This window comes from Podarcis vaucheri (assembly GCF_965113315.1).
Source record: "Podarcis vaucheri genome assembly, chromosome: 3".
NCBI classification, from domain to species: Eukaryota; Metazoa; Chordata; class Lepidosauria; order Squamata; family Lacertidae; genus Podarcis; species Podarcis vaucheri.
Genome location: NC_138761.1, coordinates 88737088 through 88760733, shown reverse-complemented (window position 1 = coordinate 88760733; position 23646 = coordinate 88737088). Strand labels below are relative to the sequence as shown.

Genomic DNA, 23646 nt, shown 5'->3' with positions numbered 1-23646 from the left:
TCCCCTGTCCCACCACAAAGATGCTCAGAGGAGCTTAGCCTCACCACGAATCAGTTAGATGATTACACTGGAAAGCATCATGTTTGAATAAATCAACTTAAATTTGTTTTTTCTCATTTAGGCTATGGTCTAGATGCCTTAACCCAATCTTGACTATCACTTCAAGGCTGCACCATAAACAGAAATTCATACCACAACAGCTGCATTGACCACCTTTTGCAGTGGGGCAGAGCCATCTAGCTGCTTCATTCCTGCATGCAAAATTTACAAACCCTTCGTCCTACACTTTGTCACCGTATTTTTCCTAGCACAAACATCTTTTGGCGCAACAGAGGAAAACTGCCTTTAAAAACCCACTTGTGTTAGCAGCAGATTTGTTGCTGGCTGCAACACTTTTTATGAGGGGGGCCTAACTCCTTAAATCTCATCTGACTTTGCAGATACCGAAGCAACAATTTTGCCAGGAAAATGTTAAACATAGATCAGGGAGAGAGTCAAGAGCTGAACACACAAGGGTTTAAAGTGTGTAGAGGGGCGAGGGTGCACACAAACCTTCCCCAGTTGCCCCATGTGTAACAGCATGTCTCAGACTTTCATTCATAGAGAAACAAAGGCCTGAAGAGGGTCCTTCTCTACATTAAACTGGGTGCAGTCAAAAAATATTTGTATGTTGGGGGATCCTGATAATGCAGAATTATTGACTCTTAGCAGGTGTTTCTAATCACATTCAGATGAAAGTAGTTAGAAGCCTCCTTCTTACTTTTGCATTAAATAAACAAAGGCTGGGGAAAGGATTCCTGGTGCCCTCACCCCACTAAATAACCTTGGTGATTTGCCTCCCTTACCTTAGGTCAAGCTAAATGCCTGAAAAGAGTTTCATTTGCTCTGTCCATATCAAAAGTTCAGGGGAATATAGTTGTGACAATGGGTTTCTGTCATTGGTATATTCTGAATATATGTGTATATGAAGCACGGCCAACTTTTCTTAAGACAACTTTTCCAAATAAACTTAGAAAAAGGAACACACTGACCTTGCAAATACGTTTTTGCTTTAAAAGGCAGAGATTTAATAAAAGGAGGGGGAGGTGTCTTCAGAGCTCCATATTTATGCATTTCCCACATTTAGTGTCTGAGAACTCTGGGTGCAGAGCAACACCCACAGAGGTCTGACAGAATCCTTTGCTTCCTTGCTAAGTTGCTACTGTGCTGGGTAGTATGCCGCACTGCAGTCTCGCAGAAACTTTCCCACGCCTCCATAAGATTATCAAACAGAAGGTCCAAAAGATGGGAACGAGTACTGAGGATACAATGAGTTGCTGGATTCATCTAAGTGAGATGTGGTATAACCTCTGCTTTCTGTGAGATGCTTTGTTGCATCAAATAGTGCCTTGGCAAGTGAGTAGATGGTGCTGTTTGTTTCATTTTGCAATTTGAAGATCCCCCACCTACCCTAGAGGTAAGCGGCCGCAGAATATAAGAATCGCATTGGTAACTGAAACCTCACAATTGCATCCCTGAAGCCCCGCCTTGAAAAAGCCCAACATAGAGGCATCTCAAATAAAACTCAAATTACAACATACACATAAAATCCTTTAAACTTAACTGTTTCCTACTTCTTCCCTTCCCTGATTGTGTTTTTCTTCACCCTACTTGCCAATGACTCTTCCCACTCTCACACACACCTGTACCTTGAAACAGCTCATTAAAAAGCACCAGAGGGGGAAGATGGGTCGGGGGTAGGCAGCTCTCCTCCTCCTAGGATATGGACCTGGCAGATGCCCAAGTACACTAGTGTCTTTGGTGTGGTCAAGATGCATGTCTGAAATAACAACATAATGACCCTGTAAAGCCAGTGTAACACCAGGTCTTGTGGCAGAAGTCTCACAAGTGGAACAACTCACCCTGTGCCCTAACTTATTTGCTGGTGCAGTGATTCAGGACTCGGCTCTCAGGTCACTTTTAATTTATTTTTATCCCTGCCTTTGGGCCCAAAGGGGCCTCAAGGCAGTTCATGTTCGCTTGCACTCATGTCCCCCTATTAATCACGGTGGGACTACACTAGGCATTTGAACTGTCCCAACCTTTTGGGATTTCTGCAAGCTCATACTTTATGTTCTCTGGGCATCCAAGAACCCCGTGAGATAGATCTCAAGAGAAAACGATAAAAATGTTTCGAACGACCTAAATACACTGTCCCTGTAAAAGTTCCTTCTATATACATTTTGTTTAAAATGTCAGACCTTAAAATTTTGATTCCACACATCCTTACAAGGCTGGAAGCTTCACTATGTGTCTAAAAAGAGCACTGAGAATTTTCCTTTTGCACAGTTCCTTCTTCAGTCTCTGCAGGACTCTCCAGGGCAGGACTTCAAAGCAGTGACATTTTTAGGTACAGGATGGTGAAATGCTCTGGCTGGAAACTTGTCCATTCAAGCCTTTGTGGAGACATCACTCTGCAGGGACCTCTTCTGGGTACATATCTCAAATATTTTCTTATTTATTTCCTTCATTTTTTTTCAAGAGAAAGCTTCCTTTCATTGTTACAACATAAAACCAACATGAAACAAGTCAGTCTAATATAAGCTGTGTTGACATTACCTTAAAAGTGTTATAAAAGCATGATAGACAATGTTGGCGCAGCTATTTTAGTTTCAGAAACTTTCAAGTTCACATCAGAAGCTCTGTTGCCAGATCATGTCTACTTTGCTGTCCCTAGCTCCATCTTTTTCTAATAGTTGCTAAGCTGTCAATGGGTTCTAACCAGGACAATAATGATTGACAGCTAAGGCTGACTGCCATCCTTGATTGGCCCAGAAAATGGAGGTTGCCACCCTAATTGCCCTGAGCTGTGAAAGTCTGGGACTCTCAAAAGCCAATCTCCCTCAAGTTCTAATGCAATCAGGACAACACCCTGCTACTCAATCACTAGCAATACCAAGAGCTCTGCTTTCATCTGCAGGCTTACATCTAGCACCAAATACAACCATTCAGTGCCTCTCTTTTGAGAAAGTAGTCTGGCCATCTCCACCTCTTTTGTTCCCCTGGAAAACCCCTTTCATTAGATACCCTTCTATCACTGTCTTGGTACTTCCTCTTTGGGGAGAATGGTCCTGCTGGAAGCCACCTTGTCTACATCTCTCCTCCCCTCTCTCTTCTTTGATGTAAATGCTTCCTTCCTTTGGCACAACCCCTTGGTCCTGATACCTTCATTCTGTAACAAAGGCAGAGCAGGGACCTGTTTATTTGCAGGAAATCGCACTTGGGGAAGGGGAGGGGGAATAGCAAAAATGTGGGGGAAGATAACAACATAGGATTGAAAGGGTTAACGCCTCCCTTTGCATACAGAAGGTCCCAGGTACAATTCCAAGCATTTCCAAGTAAGGTTGAGAATTTTCCCTGCCCGAAACCCTGGAGAGTTGCCACCAGTCCGTGTAGAATACTGAGCTAGACTGATAAAGGGCTCTGACTCAGTGTAAGGCAGTCTCCTATGTCCCCAGTACTGCGGTTGGCATCAGAACTCTTTTGTGTGAAAAGAAGATGGTGGAGAGTTATTGAGCATGTGCTTTGTGAGAAATATTCAAGGGCTTCACGTAAAATGTTGCTTTGTACCTTAGAATCATCTATTTAAACATTTGATAGTTGGCAAAGCAGGGAAGGATCAGACTGTCCATTCCAAGTTTGTAAGGAGGCAGGTGCCTAGTTCTACACAAGCAAACTCACTCTTCACACCTGTAAGAGCACCCATGTATTTTGCATAGTTAAGAACCAGGTTTGAAGTTTTGGAGGGCATAATCATATTTTTGTATGAATTTAGCCTTCGGGCAGCATGGTGTAGATGATTTCTGAATATAAACGGGTACAGTTCTGCTTCTATGCCATTTCTTAAACCCACTACTAGAAATACAACAAATATTTAACAGTACAATAGCTTTCCCTTTTGGGGTGGAGGGGGGTGGGAATACAAACATTTGACAATGCAGCACTTTGTGAAAGCAAGCAATTCTACCATATCTGTCTGGAGGTATTAACAGAAAGCTGCAGAGCCGAGCTGCTACGGTGGCCTAATTTAGGATTCATGGAAATCAATAAGAATTTGACTTCTACGTGAGCAGAATGAACAACTTACGTTTCTGATAAACTCCCTCTCCCAATTAATGAAATCGTTTCCTTGCAGTGATTAAACTGTTACTAGGATGCTATAAAACCCCAGAGCCTGTTTAGAGTTCTTCTCTGGATCGGACCCCAAAGTTCAGTCCCAGACTCAGGACACACTAAAGAAAGTACTGTTTTTTACACAACGCATAGTTAGTCAATGGAATTTGCTACCACAAGATGTGGACATGTCCACCAACTTGAATAGTTTTAAAGGGGGATTAGACAAACACCTAGAGGCTATCCATGAGCACTAGCTAGGATGACTATTTCTTGTCTCCAAACTCTACCAATTGCTGGAGTTCATAATTGAGGAGAGGGCTCATACACTCATGTCATCCCATATGCATCAGGTTGATCAAAGCAGTCAGCCCTGAACCTGAGCTATTTAGCACTAAGTATAATAGGGACGCGGGTGGCGCTGTGGGTTAAACCACAGAGCCTAGAGCTTGCCGATCAGAAGGTCGGCGGTTCGAATCCCCGCAACGGGATGAGCTCCCGTTGCTCGGTCCCTGCGCCTGCCAACCTAGCAGTTCAAAAGCATGTCAAAGTGCAAGTAGATAAATAGGTACCTCTCCAGCAGGAAGGTAAACGGCATTTCCGTGTGCTGCTCTGGTTCACCAGAAGCAGCTTAGTCATGTTGGCCACATGACCCAGAAGCTGTACGCTGGCTCCCTCAGCCAATAAAGCGAGATGAGCACCGTAACTCCAGAGTCTGCCACGACTGGACCTAATGGTCAGGGGTCCCTTTACCTTTATCTTTATAATAGGGAAAGACTTTCAGAGAGCAGGAAAGAAAGGGGTTTCCATTTTTCCTTTCCTGCTTCCTGAAATGTCCCCTTGCCCTGCAAGCCCTGAATATGGGCATTCCTGTTAGGGGCGGGATTATACTACTACCTTTTCTTGCAGGTCTCCCTTTGTTGTTGCTGTTGTTGTTTTCATACAGCCAGCTTCAAATTAACTCTCCCCTTTCACAATCTACTTGTTATGCACCCCCCCTTTTAGCTCAAGTTGGTGGGCTTCCCCCACTTATTTGCTACATTGACAATCCTGTCTTTCACCCAGATAGCTGAAGGCAGTGGGCATGGTTCTCCTCCTCCCCATTTGATCCTCACAACAACCCTCTGAGGTAGGTTAGGCTGAAGAATAGTCACTGGCCTAAGGTCAACCAATTAACTTTATGGCTCAATGGGGATTTGAACCCTGTTTTCCCACATCCTAGTCCAACACCTTATCAACTGCACCACATTGGCTCAAGTCCTCTCCTTCATCTTTGTCCTCCTCCACTTAACACGTTATATTGCAGCACTGTCCTCTTCAGCAGTCATTCCTTCAGAGGGTGAGAGGGCTCCCAAGGTCTATGTGACATAGGAGTATAGGTTGAGTAGCACAAACTCTGTGAAACTTCATCAGCATCTCTGAAAGTGCTGGCCACTATCTCCATCTTTACCTGAGCTACCTCCCTGTGAGCAGACTTGCCATTATTCATCTCAGAGGATGGTTGTTCTCTTACCTTTCCTCAGAGAAAGTGGGAATGTTATCATTCTTGTTAATTCATGTCCTTGAGGGCAGCCTCCCACCACAGGTGTTCATTGAAACCATGCTTCTTTCTGGACAACAGGAATATGTGGGTTAGGTTCCCTGAGATGCATTCCTTATAATTTCTCCCTCTATATAACTTACGGTTTTTAGTTCTGTTTTACAGGCATGCAATCCAGTTGATGTGCGCTAGTTTGTTTTTATAGGCCTGTTATGGCCTATAATGGATTTTTGTTTTCTGGTATGTGAGCATGTTTTGTGATTTTGGGTTTGCTGCCATGTTTCTTTGGTAAGAATCCTCTAATTTTTGCAGTCAGTTTTAGAGAAGTGACTTGTCCTTAATCATAGGTGGCACCACTACCTAGCTAGGTAGGAGGGCATGTCTCAGAGATGTTGACTCCCCTCTGCCTTCCTCAATAACTATTCTATATTCATCATTATTGAGTGCTCTGGAAAATTTATTCAGGATAATAAACTCCATATATTAAGTAATCCAAATATAATTCCGAAGAAAGTAACCTAATATAAATTAATTGCATTCTGCATTTTTATGGCACTCTCACAAACCACTATGTATCAGGAGAATGCAAATTGCTTGCACAACAAGAAAGAACGCAGTTCAGTTACTTCTGCACAGAGACTGATCCCCATTGAAGTGTAGACTTTTTACATGTTCAGTTTTACTGCGCAAACCTAAGTATGGGTATTTTTATGTTTTTAATATTTTTGAGGGAGCTGCCCAGCGTGGCTGGGGCAACCCAGTCAGATGGGCGGCATATAAATAATAAAATCGTTGTTGTTGTTGTTGTTGTTGTTGTTGTTAGAAGTTAGCTCCAGTCTTGTTGAAAAGTAAACTCCAAGTTGTGTTGGAACAAATGGCCCAAACAGATGCAATGCGGGATATCTGTGATTGAATCTTCTAATATGTTGTCTTTACTTCAGCATAGCCGAAAGACTGCCAATTTGACCAGAAAGCAATGCTGGGAGTGGTGTTAGGGCTTCCACCCAAATGCACTTTCTCTGCTCTAAACCCCACAATGCTGTATTGTGAAAGTAGAAGATAGAGGAAAGCAACATCAAAATGAGGTGACCCTCATGCAGCTGCCTAAGACAGATGTAAGCTTTATTAATTTGCTCAACATACTTCTAATTTGATGTGCTGGGACAGAAATGTCCTTCCAAAGTATCCAGACCAGCACAATATTTATTTTTGGTTCTAGGATAAGTTACAGGCATCACTCCTGATGAAGATTTTATCAAACTGCATTGGACAACTTAATAAAAATTCATTTATTCTTTACACCTGTTTGAGGATCACCTCCTTTTTTCTTTTATTTGCCTTTTGAAAACTAGAGGCTTGGTGCTAGTATCTGCATTTCTCCACATGGGTCTAACAGGAGGTTTGGGAGTAGATGTAGATCATGGAAATGGTTTTGAAGAGAGGAATAACCCTCCTACCCCAGTACTGTTTCCCTGATCAAATTAGCAGCCCTCACAGCTGCCTCAAAGTGGGGATGGCAGCCAGGAGATCTGATCAGAGACCTTCCTGTTGCGTCTGTTTCGACCCTAAAGCCAAAACTTGATGTGACACTGATCATGCTGTTGTCATTTGGTGATTATCATAGCATCTTAAGCAGTTATGCCTGTGCAAATGTTAAATACAGAGCCATTTAGCAGTGTAATGGATTGCTTTCTCGCAGCACTGAATACATTGTTGCACAGTCCTTTGATGGATGTTTTGAACTAAATGTAGCAGTTGATAGTCAAAAAAATTGGCAGATTTAGGGTATTCCACAGAGATGAAGGAGCTTTCAAATATAGCCATTCATATCCTTCTCAGTCTGTCACTGAGCACTTCAATCAACGGGTTGTGGGTTTGTTTCCTTGCTCCAGCTGTAGCTCTTTTTTCCGTCTTCTTTTGGTGTAGTGTGAAGGATCATAAAGGATCATAAAAGAGTTGCAAATATCCAGTCAGAATCCTTCTCAGGTGGCAGGGGAAAGGAATTCACTGCTCAGCATATCTTGATCAGTTAAAGACTGCTATGTGACTTATTTTCCATCATGATCTTCAAGAACAATCTTTTGAATGCATTGAGTTTACAAGTCCACTCCACTCCACTCCACAAGCACATGTAGAAAGTCAACTTCACAAATGTGGGAATTTCTTATCCTGGAGACACCCCCAAGATAGAGCCTCAATACTTTCTAGAAGCACATTCGTTAAACTTGGTATTGATGGGCTAGATGAGGCACTCCTAGCTGTAAACAGCATTTTAGTATTATGTGGCTCAATTGATACTTGATTTATGGCTTTGGCTGATTTTCTTTAGTATTGATATCCATGTCATGCACTTAAATTATTTTATAATTCTAATTAATATGTGATTAGTCTAAATCAGTGTTTCCCAAATTTACCTCTCCAGCTGGTTTTGGACTTCAGCTCCCATTATCCTTAGCTAGCAGAGCCAGTGGTCAGGGATGATGGGAACTGCAGTTCAAAAACAGTTGGAGATCCAAGTTTGGGAAAACACTGGTCTAAATCTTACACCTACCCATTTCAGCTACATTTCTACCTTGTGTTGCAGAGGAATAACCCAGGGCTTCATAATGCAAAGACCTCATACCATTGGCTTTGTTGGAGACTCTTAAGGATATGGGGAAAGAATCATGCTTACTATTTTGTATTAATATTTAGTTGTTTTACTAGTATTAGTATGTTAATACCATGTTTGTGTTGGGACTGGTTCTGAGAACTATAAGCAAGTGTCTGAGATTTTTGTAGGAAGTTGTCTTATACCAAATCAAGTTGATGGTCCATTCAGCTCAGCATAGTCTACTCAGGGTTTCCCAAACTTGGGTCTCCAGCTGTTTTTGGACTACAATTCCCATCATCCCTGACCACTGGGGTCATGGGAGTTGTACTCCAAAAACAGCTGGAGACCCAAGTTTGGGAAACCCTGGACTACATTGAGGGGCAGCAGCTTTCTATGGTTCATGGCAGGGGTCTTTCCCAGTACACCAAGTGGTGCTGCAGATTGAACCATTGAACCTGGGGTGTGGAAGGCAGATGCTCTACCACTGAGCTACAGCCCTTCTTCCTTCCCTTGTGGCACAGGAGACTAACATCACGGACAGCCCAATTCCACCTTATGTGTGTTATCTCAGAAGTAAGCCCCCTTTAGTTCAGTGGGACTTCAAACCTGAGTAAAGATTTATGACATCACTCTGAAACTTGATAGTGACCAGTGTTCACTACCAGCAGCATTTAAAAAAAAACAAAACAATAGAAGTGATTATTCTCAGGAGCATCATCCAGTTGTTCCTGCAGCAGAAACCAGGAATGAGAAATGAGTGCAGCATACCACAGCAGGCTGGGGAACCAGGCCACAGATCTACTGAGCAAGCACCTTTCATAAGTTTGGTATTAAGAGAGCAGGGACCCAAACAGGTGAGCATCTACCGTATTTTTTGCACCATAACACTCACTTTTTTCCTCCTAGAAAGTAAGGGGAAATGTTTGTGCGTGTTATGGAGGGAATGCCTACGGGTGGCATGCCTACGGATTTTCCTCCTCTAAAAACTACGTGCGTGTTATGGTCAGGTGCGTGTTATAGAGCGAAAAATACGGTAAATACAAAACTCTGTTGAAGACGAGTTATGCTCACAACAGTAAGGCCCCCTTCTGCAGATCTTTCCCTCGCTGCACCCCAGCCTCTTCTTGATATGATGAGCTTAGAGATGTTCATTTTTGCTTTTAGCAGTGTCTTTGTTGATTGGTTTGTTTTGCTCTTGTTTTCGGTCCAAATTGCCAAGGCATCAACAAGTTTTTCTGGTGGTCCCTGCTTCAGTTTATGTTGCCTCATACAAATCCTATATCAGCTTGGCCAAGCTCTGAATTGTTCCAAAGCACCCTGATTTGGCTCAGGATTCACTGAAACTGCTGTGCACTCCTACTTCATATGCCATGGAAGTATGGAGTGCCCAGGCTATGGGGAGAAGGAAGATCCTGTCTACAGAAAGTCTATAATAAAGTATATGGAAATGAAATACATTATCCTTTCTGTTCTCAGTGTTTAGCATATGCCTATTTATTGCTTGTTCTGCACCCCAACTGTCCAAGGCTACATGTAAAAGATTAGTGGCTTGCCCATGCTGCCAAAGTTTATAGTGACCCTATGTAGCATTTTTAAATATCCCTGTCATTTATGGAAAAATTAACAGCAGCAGCAGTCTTTCACCAATCATTGGCAAACACACAATTTTTAATTTCCAGGAAGAGTTTTTGACGTTTCTATTTTAGGCCTGTGGCAATAAGTACTTTAATAAGGCAGCACATGACTAGAGGCCATGGTACACATTGGGAGAAAATCACCAAAAAACTCTTCATCACCTATAATCTATAGATTAAAAGCAAGAGTGGGTAGACTTCAGGCTTGAAGGATCTACCCTGGACCGTATCCAACGAAGCAGTTCCATTAGCGCAAGGATTTTAATTTGTGCAACAGAACTCCCCCTTCCTTTGGTTTCCTTCCATGCCCCCTCCCCAAATCTGTGCCAAAGGGTTGGGGGGAACCCGGAATAGATCTAGGGAGTACACATGAGAGCATGCAGAGAGAAGAGAGGGATAGGCAGTTCCATTGTGCAGCCAGAAGACCTTGCACTAGTGGAACTATTTCATTGGATACCAGCCCTTCTTTTTCTTTCATAAAACCCTGAAATCTACCAAACGGAGCCAGGGGCAAAATAGTGTTAGAGGCAACACAGAATCAAGGAAAAGAGTGCTTCCATGCACATGCTTATCCCCATCCAGTTCAGGACAGAACTCTTGATCTGGTCACACAGAAGCACACTTCTGGTTTTCCCACCCTTCTGCTCTTTTCATCTCAGAAACTTTTTTGTTCTTCTTATTGTTAAACAGCTGAGAGTCAGAAGCCCTGCTGATCTGCACCAAATCACTCAGTGATCTAATGGTACATCACCATCTGCCTTCTAACCACCCCTGGATTAAAACATCTGAAATGTCCCTAAATTCAAAGGTGGATTTGCAAAGGAGATAAAATATAGATTCTCAACTCAGCGTGTTCTCAGGAAGGCGTGCTTTTTAAAGCATCCAAACAGTGCAATACTCAAGACAATGGCACTGCTTTGGTTTGAGGGATTTAGTCAAAACAGCTTAACATCACAACCCTATCTATGCCTGTTCAGAAGCATAATTGTGTATTATCTATGTAGCATTGATAATTATATTATATTATTCTATGTAGACTGCCTAGATTTTTTGTGAATATAAGTGAATATAAGATTGCAGTCTAAGGCACAAATTCCATACTGTACACTATTAGCTTAAACCACATTGAGTGGAATTCAATGTAGGGGACATGCACATAGAGGGAATGAGATCCACTCATGCAGTGGGACTTTCCCCCCCCCCCCTCTCCTACCCAGAGCCGTAGCTAGGTGATCTTGCGCCCTTGGCAGAACCGTCCAGATTGCACCCCCTAGCCATGGACAAAATAGCTCATCATTCTGCCTCTCCTCCAACCCCCCCATTCAATTCTCCCCCTATTTAAAACCATTTCTTATGAGGCAATAATCGATATATTTACAGTGGTACCTCGGGTTACATACGCTTCAGGTTACATACACTTCAGGTTACAGACTCCACTAACCCAGAAATATTGCCTCAGGTTAAGAACTTTGCTTCAGGATGAGAACAGAAAATGTGCTCCTGCGGCGCGGCAGCAGCTGGAGGACCCATTAGCTAAAGTGGTGCTTCAGGTTAAGAACAGTTTCAGGTTAAGAACGGACCTCCAGAACGAATTAAGTACTTAACCCGAGGTACCACTGTATATTTATGGACATATTTTTCAGCCAATTTTGTGGGGGGGCATCACCTGCACCCCTGGTGGGGGTCTACCTCACGACCCCCTAGCTACAGCCTTGCTCCTCCCCCATATGCCCCTTAAGCCTGTTCTGGGGGGGGGGTCCCCATAACCCCCATAGCAGATTTAAGGGGCACGCAGTGCATGTGGAGAAGAAAGGAGAAGTCCCATTTAATGAGTGGACACAGTTCTGCGCACACAACAGCTTAGTTTAATTACACCCATTGTCTTCAGTAGGATGCCAGTAGTGTATACAGGACTGCAGCCTTAATGTGAATTAGATATCCCGTAACTTTAGCGTCTTTGTAGATTCATAGCCTTGGGTCCTAATTTTTCATTCCATTAATGGTAGGAGCTTCCATTCACAAAAGGAGACAACTGTCTCTGCACCTCTGTTCTGGCCAGCTTAAGCTATAGTCTCCCAGTTCAAACACTGCAGGAGACCATGGCTTAAAGAACCAGGAAATAGCTGAAGCCAAATGCATGAAGGGACAAGAAAAAGGGAAAGTCAAGGAAATATAGTAACACAACTCACTTCCAGTCCAGTAAACCATTTGTTTATTGGCCCAAGATGTCTGAATCCTGATATCTCCTGTGGAACACAAATGTGCTTTTTGTGTGTGACCTTGGTGTCATAATTGCTGGGATCCACAGTTTAGCACCAGTGGGTCTCAGTATCTGTCATCAGCCTCATAATGTCTTTGAACCAGGCAAAATGTATACAGTTTATCTCTGGAATGAATGAAGATAGAAAAATGGCCAAATTATAGTTCAGAATGTGCTCTCCCCCTACAGCGTCAATCACATGCTTTCCAGTGTTCCATGTCAATACTAAATCCACACCTCATGAATTTTACATAAGTCCAGGGGGAAATATCTACCTATTTAATACAGAATAGAAGGCAGCAAAGCTGGTATGAAGATCTTGTTTGGCTGTCCAGGCATTATAACTGAGCTACTGCAATACATAGCATATGCTCATTACTTTAGTGTTACTGTGATAAATCCTATGGAGTTGAGTTTCTTTTCCTAAGGTTTATTTCCTGAGCAGCTTCAAATCTCATTGGGTTAAAAATTGGTTTCTAGCCCAGATACACATTTGTTTTGCAAAAATAATATTTAAATGGGATTAATTTTTGATTTAGAGATCAGGAAGAGAAAATCTCAGGGCTTTTTGTTTTTGTTTTATTGGCAAACGTACACATCCAGAGGGTGTTTAGTTACATTAACCAAAATGCTGAAATCCTCCTATATACTTGAGAAGGGAAAATATAATTGCTAATCTGTCTGATTTCATCTGCAGTCCGTAATCCAAACTGTACAGATTCAACGGGTATTTGAATGGCAGAATATTTATATCCATATTCTCGTATTTGTTCATTTCATATATTCAGTATTTTCCCCCTTGTTTAAATGAAACATAAGAAAGATGCTAATCAAATGAGTCACTTGGGAGTTTAAAATGCATTGATATGAACTTTTCAGAGAAAATGTTATTAGCTGCTGTGGCCTGAAGGAGGAATATGAAGATTCCCCTTACACAAATTCCCTTGCAACTGGCTGTGAGATTCATCTCAGTGACCATGATTCAACATAGAGTTAGGCCTGTTTGAGTTTATTGATTTCAGTGGGCTTCAGTACACCATAAGCACACTCTTCACTGAACTGTGTACCAAGGATGGGGAACCTGTGGCCATCTTGGTGTTGCTGGACTACCAACTCCCATCATCCCTGACTATTGGCCATACTGACTGGGGCTGATAGGAGTTGAAGTCCCATAAAGTCTGGAGGATCAGAGGGACCTCCCCCATCCCTTCTCTACCCTATAGCAATGGTGTGCACTGGAAGAGTAAAGGATGTGAAATGACTGAGGTTTTGAATCTGTTTCCAATATTCTGACTAGCTGAATTCTAGTAAGGAGAACAAAGGTTCTCTTTCTGACGAAAGGAGTGAAGTAAGAGTACCATCCTGAGGCAAGATCCTGGCCTGCCCTTTCCAAAGACAGATTGAAAGAAACACTTTTCTCAACAAGGCAGATCCTGTGTCTTCCTTCCATGTTTACACATAGCATCTGGCCAAGTGGTGTTTGATGTGAAAATCAAAGATGGCGTAATTGTTTCTCTAAATGTGTTGTTAAGGAGAAATATTTTGTGGTCAGTCTTCCTGTGCATAAATTTCCATAACTATCTGACAATAGTGGGAGTTTTCTGCACCATCCTGCATCACTAAAGTAAGCCCATAGCACATAAGAGTAGGCTTTATATCCTGTAAGCACACTGGTGTGCAATTACTCAGTTAATTAGTAACTGGAATCAGGAGTCACCAATGTGAGTGAGGGAATAACAATCCACTCAGTAATAAACAAATCCTTTTTTTCTTATATTGGCAAGGATTCATCAGAGGAGAATAATGTGGTAATTGGTGTACATTATGTGATAAGTGCATTGCTACATGAATAGTATTTTACAGTAGTACCCTGGCACATTCTCAGTAATCATTATTTTTAATTATACAAAATAGCACTGCAGTTAATATGACATTTGCAGCATATATTTCAACAAGACTTAAGACTCATGCATGGGCGTGCTATCTACAAAATGTGGCTGCAAGTGCATCGTGTGCGGCCTGATGATAACTCTGTGATCAATTTTGGCACTGCCATCTTTGTGCTTGATTCTTGCTGCTCAAAGATGCTCAGAGGTAACATTTTAAAGCACCAGGTCTCATCTCAATCTAAAATGTTGGTCCTGAATGGGACTGAATTATTGTTTCAAGTGCAGTCTTAGCCCAACAGGGGAGTGCATAACCAGCATGTAAACTCAAATAAATAAAAATAAAAAGTAACATTTGACAAAAGGATGGAACTGAATGAGCACTCCAGTACTGGGGATTTGGAGAAGGGGAGTGCTCAGTCACTGAGGAACCGAAGAATTAAATATGCTCATGCTCAGAACCTTATTTATTTTGTCATTGTATGTAAACTCTGGCTTTCAGGGCATTGCATGCTTTTACTCTTCTGTTTATTAATAATTTTACTGTATTGCTTTGTTGTCGGCTTGTGATAACACAGGCTGTCAAATTGCTAATGAATAGACCAGAAATAGGAGTAGGATGAGCAACCTTGAGGAATGCAGTGTTTTCTCATGCACAATATACAGTACACCCAGTGCTAGGTGACTGCAATATCTCCAAAAGAGAAGGTTAATCTCAAAAGAAGATGCTGTGATTATGTATGATGAATGGGAAATAACTTGGCATTCATTTTGCTAAAACCTCATCATATAGATAGGCAGTCCTGAGACTCAAAGTCCTCATAAACAGGGATCATTTTCAAATATTCATATATTGAATATATTATCGGACATAAGTAAATACATTTATATGCCATCTTCTGCCTCTAAGGTAGTTCACAACAATAAAAACGCAACCCTGAAACAATTAAAATTATATCAGGATGATGCTAGAGTCACAGAAGTCGCCCTAGCTGAGAATTGTACTGCACCATTCTGAAACTGGTCAACCTGGGCAAATAAATTTAGCTAAAGCATTTTTAATTTTTAACGACATAGAACCAGCAAGTAATATTGGTAGATGTGCCACTTTATAACTATTACACAAAAACACATACACCTTGCTTTATAACAATATAACATTATAACAAAAGAAGGAATAATTAGGAAAACATTCCCAATAGGAAACAGGATATTGTCCTCTTTATCAATAACTTAATTGGTTCCAAGGCTAAATCCTAGGTCCAAATAAGCAAGCAGAGTTGCCCTGATAAAAGGGTGAGACACATGCTATCACATGTTGTTACATCTTTGTACAGCAAATAAATGTTCAGCAAATACAGCATCCTGTGTGATGCTCTGCAATGAGACCAATATGACATACTGCTGTGGCAGGCTGTTCCCCATAAACCAACAAGGGGCATTCCTTCAGGGCAGCAGCTCTGCCTCTCTTGTAAAAGCTGATGGCTCCAAATGGGAGCATTGAGTATTTGCTGCTGCTTTTGTGGTTTGAGGTCAGAGTTACAAGCCTGAGCCACTGACTCAATAGAGGAACCTCAGGGAAGTTCAAAGAACAAAAGGAAGCATGATTGGATAGGTTTTTTTGGGGGGGAATAGGGAGGAGGACAAGTCTGGTGCCATTATTGTGGCCAGATATCTTGAAAGTTTCAAACATATTGTGGTGACAGCTAAACCATCCCTAAGAAATAAATTGTGCCTTCTTCGAATCAAACAGAATTCAAGTGTTGCGGCATTAAAATAATTTAATTTTGACACAGTTTATTTAGGATATATATGAATAGCGAACCTTTAAAGTTAACTGCTTTCTAATACATAGCTTTTCTAATACATAGCTTTCCCCAAGGAATTTAAAATTAAACTTTTGTGGTGCTACTGAGAATTCTCCGTGGTAGAATGCCACTCACCACACAGAATACATTTCCCAAGATTCCATTTAAGGAATATAAACAGATTAAAGCATGAGCCCCAGAAGTACCAATATACAGTTGCATTATCTTGACTCAGACAGTGGCATGAAGGGGCAGTTCCTAACTCACCGAGTGTGCTCACCCCATGGCTATCCTCACCTGGTTTAGCCAGCCAGTCAAAGCTATTCCCAGGGTGTTGCTGCTGACTCATGCTGACAGCTTCTAGGAGCCACAAGTGAGAGCTGAGTGCAGGGTGGGGACCAAAGATTGACAAACTATCCCAGAAGGAGCACGACGTGTCCCCCGCCAGAGGTATGACCCCCCTCCCCTAACATCCCATACACCCCTCTAAATAAATACACAAGAATATACTCCCCATACACAAATGTATGTTGTGAACAATGAAGCTGTGGAATAAATTTAACTAGTCACATTATTATGCAGCCTTGATTTATTATCCTTATTCTGTCAATTCTCTGCTATAACTTTCTGCAAGTTTTCATGACTGCTGTTTCATTTTCCTTTTTTTTTGAAAAGCCAGACCTGCCAATAAGATTTTGTTACCCTTCTCCAAGTGTGGAGCTCAAAACCATATTCATGAGAGATGAATTTTTGACAATATTGAACCCTGCTCTGTGTCAGTCTTAACATCAGGCATTCCCATAAGGCAAATAAGGAAAGCATGTCAGTAAGATACTCAGGAGACAGTTTGCAAAAATCATGGTATTTGGCTTGGATCCAAAGTAGAGCAAGTTTTAGTCCACTCAGTCAATGGGTTTTATTCTCTCCCCTTCTGGAAACAACATAGAGATGCTGGTATTACCATTTGTTCATCAGTCTTGGGTGTCATCTACACTGAGTTCACATGGGAGTCTTTCCCACATGTACTTGGAAATGTCAATTACTGAACGTGACTCCAGAGGCAAACTAGGTCACCCATGCATTAATACCTTCAAATAGGTCCCTGTGGATAGAAAAAAGAGATGGAGTAAGCCCATGAAGTATAATGGCCACAACTTTTAAAACATGTACATTCAAATCATAAACCAATAAGACGGAATAAATTTTGGAGGGTATGTGTGCAGGGAGATAATTTAGGGTCTTATCCACCCAAGGTACTGACCTGGATTTCTTTGCTGCAGTTGTCCTTGGGTGGTCTGTTCATGCCTGAGCACTTTGCCTAAGGAGAGACATGAGCAGGTTTCCATGTCTCTGCAAAGGCAGCTCCTGATGCCACAGTTGCCCAAATCGGCAGTGGCCAGCCCAGTCCACAGACACCTCACTTCACCCAGGATGGGCCATAACACACATGCATCATTCCACTCACTGCAGGAATGGGTAAGTTCTGCTTGTATTCATTCCCCATGCTCACTAATACCTTCAACACTCATTTAAGGCCTCTCTCCCTCCATTGCATTGTCCAGTTGCAATGCAATGGCTTGAGAGTACAAACAGAAATGCCCATGGGTCAATTCACAGTTCCATATGAGCTCAATAGGTGGACTTAGGCAAACCTCTTGGAATCGGCCATGCATGTTAATACTGGCCCATGTTTCGGGATATTACTGACACAAAGGTGTATAAATATTAAATATTTGCTTTCCTTTCTGAATCCCATGGGTCAAAATTGCACTTCTGTGTTTGGTAGAGCAGCACACATGGTAGAGCAGTTCTTCATAGTAAATAAATATAAATGGCACATCCTTCACATTTCAGCTAGCTTAGGTCCAATGTGCAGCTTGCCATTGCAGCATGCTTGTTTGCTTGCTTGCTGCAAAGCCGTTTCCCCAAGGCTGGCTTTCATGTTTCAGTAGAAGCATGTTGAACTTCCATAATCTGCACTACATTGCTTGCCTTGATCTCATGAGTATCTCCCATGCTACAACCACACCTCCATCAAGGCCTCTGATGCTGGCATTGGAAGTAACTGCATGGCATTCTAGACAACTAGGTGGAGTGGTTCTGATGACATGAGGCATGGGAATCAGCCCCAGGAGAGGTCATTTTTCAAAGGCAGTCTGGCTGCAAAAGTAACTTGCAGAGTAGCTCAGATGAAGACAGTGTCCAAAGGGCTGCATTGTAAACTCTGTACAGTCAGTAGGGCTTCTCGGTCTCCTCTGTCCCTCTCTACCATCAGACAAGCCAGCCTCAAACCTCAGGATAATTGTAGTTGTGGAGTTTGAGTTAGCATATTGGAGAAGAAGAAGAAAAAGAAAACAGAAGTCTACAACATGCAGGCAAAACTTTGTTTTTGCCCAAAGGGGCTTTGGGGGTTAGGGGCAAAGAGTCTTACATTATCTAAGCCTAATGGGTGTGTGAGCCAATTTACCTATTCTTAGAAGGCCGAGAAAATCTCACTCTGCTCTCCAGCTTGTAGTGTTACTGCAAACCTAGGAGTTGGATACAAGTGGTGTAATTTAGAAACAAACTGAGGGTTGTGACAAGGTATGGTGGCAATCAAGCGAGCCAGTCCAGCTGCACTAATCAACTCCTGGAAATGGTAGCTTTCATGAGACCCACCTCTCAGGCAGCTGCCCTATCCTTTCCATGGCCAATTCACCCCTGAGTGTATTAAACGTCTCTGAGAATGGATAATAACACTGCCTTTATGTGTTAAGCCACGTCAGTTTCCCTTAAGCTCCCATCTTCTTTAATATTTAATCACCCCTGATAAATGTATTTCATTTGGGCTTTAACAGCGTGTCACAACAAGACAAGATTCAGAGGGATGAATAAATTGAGTAGGTGAGGTTAATCAGTAGCAGGTAGATTCCAGTATGTATGTATGTATGTGTGTGCGTGTGTGTGTGTGGAAATTAGACAATATATACCAATTATATATGTCTGCGTGAATTACAACATAAATACTAATTTTTCACACACACACACACACACACACACACACACAATTTAAAGGAAAATAGTCCTGGAGTTTTTAGGCGTTTGTGAGTTTGAAGGCTACAGCTGGCCTGAACAGGGTACCGAATGAGATCCTGAATAGCGCAGTTTGGGGGGACTCTCTTCACCCCCGCCCCCGTCTTATGCTTTGTTTATGACTCGGCTCCGAAGCCATTTGTAGTGCCAACTATTGAGCTCGCGGGGTGTGGAAGGCAAGTGGCGCCTGGTGGGATAGGAAGGCGCGCGCTTCGGAGCACAAATGGCCGGGGCTCCAGAGTCCGCGCTCGCAGTCATCGCCGCGAACAGACGTGGGAAAGCCAGAGCAGGAGGGCTGGTTCAAAGGGAGTTGGGAGGAGGAGGAATTTGAAGGTGAAAGCGCTCTTCCCCTCCCTCTCCTTCTCTCGCCACCTCCTCCTCCCCCTTGTTTTTAAGTGCCTTGGGGATGGAATTGACAGCACTCGCTGTTGCTGGCAGGAGACTTCCTGGCATCCGTGCACAGATAGCTTAGGCAATACATGAATCCCTGCATACGGAGCCTGGTTCTGGAAACGGGGGGAGGGGGCGAGAGAGCTTGTGCGAAGGCATGTGAGGGGGGAGAAAACGACACCCGCCTGTTCCAATTCGCAAAACACTAAATGCGTGAAAACTGGTTTGAGTCCGAAGAAGCCGAGCAGTTCTCCTTGAGGAGAGACCCCGTAACCCCTTTGATTCACATGGAAAAACAAGGCGATTCTCTCTTCCCACCCACCACCCACCCCTACTCCCGCCTTGCTCTTTTTCTCCGCACAAGGAAAACGCGGGTTGATACCATTTTATTGTTCTACCGGGGAGGATTAGAGAAGAAGCTTTTGTACTTTTTAAATTGCTAATCAAATCAAGGGTGGCGTTTTCTTTTTTTTCTTGAGCCCCCCCCCCCTTTAACAACAGGGTGGTAGTGGATAAAGCTCCAGCAAACAATCTCTTCGCGCTTGTGTGTCCCGTGTCCCCCCCCCTCCGCCTCCGCCACACACCCACCAGCACCATGGAAAGGAAAAGGAGGGAGGGAAGCAGGGCGAGTTGGACGGAGGGATGTCTGGAGGGCGAACTGGTGTCTCTTGAACGATGCGCTGCCCTGCTGAAATCCACCCCTGCGCTGGAGCTCAGGCGAAAAAGGGAAGAGTTGGAGAAGGAATCAGCCGCTGCCGCCCGTTTCCAGGGTGAAATCCGCAAGGCTGAGCTTTAAAACCCACAAGGAGAACAAAATAGCTACACCACCTACGAAATCCTAGCCAGAAAAAAAAGAAGACCCAGAATTGGCCAATCTAACCAGTGTTAATCAGACAGATATTACAGAGCCATCTGCATTTAAATTACACACACACACGCACGGAAGAGAGGGAGCGAGGTAATAGCTTCACAAAAACGTGGCAGAGCTGGTATGAAAGACGGGGGGTGGGGGAACCACAAGGGTCTTTTGTTTTATTTTCCCCCGCTATGAGTTTTCGCAGTGATCTGAGCAGTTGGGAAAGCGGCGGGCAGCGGGGAAGGCTTCCGCTTCTACGGCGAGCCGAGAGAGCTCTTACAGAGCCCTTTCAGCACCAAGAGCTCTGGACAGCTCACTGCGCGCCGCCGAGCTGCCTGCTTGCCTTCTGTCCCCCTCCCTCGCCGCCTCTCTCGCCCCCCTCCCCGCATTACTGTACAGCTGGAGATGCATCTAAATTAAGTCCTATTCAACAACAAGTAGATCTCTTCTGTCCGGGAACCACACTAGACTCTGCTCTCAATTAAACTGCATTTTCTCTTCAAGGAATTGACCGTCAGCCGTAATTATCCCGATTTTCTTTCTCTCTCTCTTTCTCTCTCCCTCCCTCTTTCTCTGCCTCCCTCCCTCTCTCTTCTTGCAGGAACGACTCTTTGGGAACCTGGTCCACCCAGGGATGTAAAACTGTGCTTACCGATGCATCCCATACGAAATGCTTATGTGATCGTCTCTCTACCTTCGCCATTTTGGCTCAGCAACCTAGAGAAATAGTAAGTAACAAAGGACGGGGGAAAGAAGAAAAAATCCCTGAGTTTAATGCAATGACTGGGAGGGTTTTTGGTGTGTTTTTTTTTATGTGTCCAGCATTAACTCAGATGAGAAATTGTATCAGCGTTGCAGGTCTGGAAAAGACTGGCTTTTCTCTTATCTATTAGCAGTTCTTAGTTTTTGGGAACGAATTGCTGGTTTTGCCTTATAACTAAATGCTAGTCAGTTTCAGGTGCTGAGGTACTCCTGTTTTCCTAGAGAAAACTTAGCAACTGTAATGCAATGTATTACAGTCCTGGGTTTTCTTTTTTTAAAAAAAAAAGAGGGGAAAAAGAATGTACAATGTTTTTTTATTGTTGCTGGTAGAAGCAGGAACCTAGCTACACTAGTTAAATAGATTGCAGTTCTGCATTGGGCATTACAAGGAATCTATGCTGTCTGTTGATATCTTGTAAAATAGACCCTCTAGTATGAATGCAATGAGGAAGATTGAGAAATAGGAACTCAACAGTATTAATGCCTATAAAATAGGTTGGTTGGGGTTTTTTTGGTTTTGGGTTTTAAAGAGCAAGCACCTTGAAGCTTTAAGGGGAAAAGATTTTCAGTGTGTGGCCAAGGTTCTTCTCAGCAGTAAACTAGAAGTGTTTGGCAGAAATAAACTTAAAACCCTGGATAAGATATACAGTTTGCCTCACCTCAGTTACAAATTGTATCTTGATAAAATGCAATTTATGCTGGAGCCTTGAGGCTTTTCAGCAGCACACTGCTAAATCAAGCAGCAGATCACTGCAAACTTCCAGGTCTAATTGTTTTGAATGTGTACATTTTGAAACACAACAAAACAAAAAACCAGTGTAAATGCTTGTGTTTAGGGCAAAGGTGGGGTGTTGGGGTAAATTCATAGCTCAAAAAAAGGTTTTTCTGCCTCAAGGTCATTTATACTTCAGCTCCTATAAATATTAAACATTAGAAGTGCTATTGTTTCAGAGGTCCAGATCTTACAAATGATGCATACGTTTTGTTCTCTTTTTCTCTTAAATTGGTACTCTCTTAGCTGCTAAGAGACAGAAAGAAAATGAATGCTGGCTTTAAGGCAAAGTTACTGTTGAGTTAGAAAGTTTGATCTTGTATTTTGGACAAGAAATTAGTTGGCATTACATTTGTCAGAATAAATCACATAATTTGTTTAGAATATTGATCCAAATACGTCTGCCTTTCAAGGAGGAAAGCCATTTTTACTTGTGCAGGTTTTTTCCTCATAGCAAAACCTAGAGAGCTTTTTAATGTCAATTAATATTATGGGTGCCCATCAGACTGTTGGCTTTCCCTATTCTCTCTTTTAAAAAATTCTATGTATTTATTTTCATGAGATAAAATAGACTGCTGAGGATATCATCAAAGACCAGTGGGGTTACTGTCTTGGTATTCTGTAAATGCCCAGGCCTCGGATACTTTAGGAGCTAGGACAGAGGCTGAAGTAGAGAGACGTGGTTACTTGTTGGCAATGCTATATGTGGCTAATCACTACATCAGATATCCATCTCTCCTATTTTGGTTTTGTGCTTTAGTTACTGGAACATGGTTTTATCTGATAGATGTTTGTTATGACCCACAGATCATGGAATCATCTGGTGCTCCCTCAGTAACCCTTATAGTAGGCAGTGGCCTTTCATGCTTGGCTTTGATCACCCTAGCAGTTGTCTATGCAGCACTATGGAGGTATGTAATTGAATCGTGTGGGTTTACAGAAATGTGCAATTATTCAGAACTGAGGAGTCACTGAAGACGGGTTTCTATTAATCTAGGAAAAACAAGATTGCTACTGTGGAAGAGTTGTAACGTATTAATAAGTCTGATTAGGTTGACACGGTTTCTGTTCAGGCTTGGCCTGGTGGTGATCAAATGCCCCATTTTCTCTTCCTATTCAGCATTCATGATATCTGCTATTATTATCACCATTTCTTCTCAACACTGGGGAGCCACATTCAGAGCTCCACCACTGTCAAGGGTTTCCCCTTTCAATTCACTGGAGAAGGGTGTGTGGACCTGCTATTTCAGTTGAGAATCCCACATATGGGATACATTAAGGACTGCATCTCCCCCATATGAACAGACGCAGGCCCTGTACTTGACATTTGAGGCCCTTCCCAAGAGGTTTGGAGAGTGGCAGCATGAGAACAGGCCTTTTCTGTAGTAGCTCCCCATCTGTGGAATGCTCTCCCAAAAGAGGCTTGCCTGGTGCCATCTTTACATATCTTTAGGTACCAGGGGAAAGCATTCCTTTTTACCCAGGCCTTCAGCCATTAAATAATGTATGGCCTGTTGAAGGTGGTGAGGGAAGGATTGTTATTAAGTTTGTTTTGTTATTATGCTGTCTATTATTATGCTTTGTATTATGCTTTCATTATTATTCTCTGTAAAATATGTTTTAAACGTTGTACATCACCCTGGGATCTTTTGACAAAGGGCGGTATATAAATTAAATAAATAAATTGTAAATAAATAAGATGAAAAGAGCTCTGGGTTGAAGTGATAGCCCTTCATTGTAATCACACTTCTAATCAGTGATTTCTCTTTAAAATGAGAAGTTAGATGATATCTACTTCAGGATCCTGGCCTTATGACACAAACAAATGCTGCTTTTGCTTGCTTTATCACTCAGACTTGGGGTCTCAAAGGTTCCTCAGTAATTTCTGACCTGAGGCAACTTCACACATTCGATTTTGCTT

General features: G+C 42.6%; 1 protein-coding gene across 5 annotated transcripts in view; it reads left to right on the top strand.

Moving 5' to 3' along the window:
• Positions 1-23646, top strand: part of ADGRB3 (adhesion G protein-coupled receptor B3) — a 458060-nt gene that overhangs the window by 319373 nt on the left and 115041 nt on the right. For all 5 annotated transcript variants that reach the window (XM_082218223.1, XM_082218224.1, XM_082218222.1 and 2 more), the window contains 2 exons: positions 20793-20919; positions 22533-22636. In XM_082218223.1, coding sequence (XP_082074349.1) covers positions 20793-20919; positions 22533-22636 — 231 coding nt within the window. The remainder of the gene's footprint in view (positions 1-20792; positions 20920-22532; positions 22637-23646) is intronic.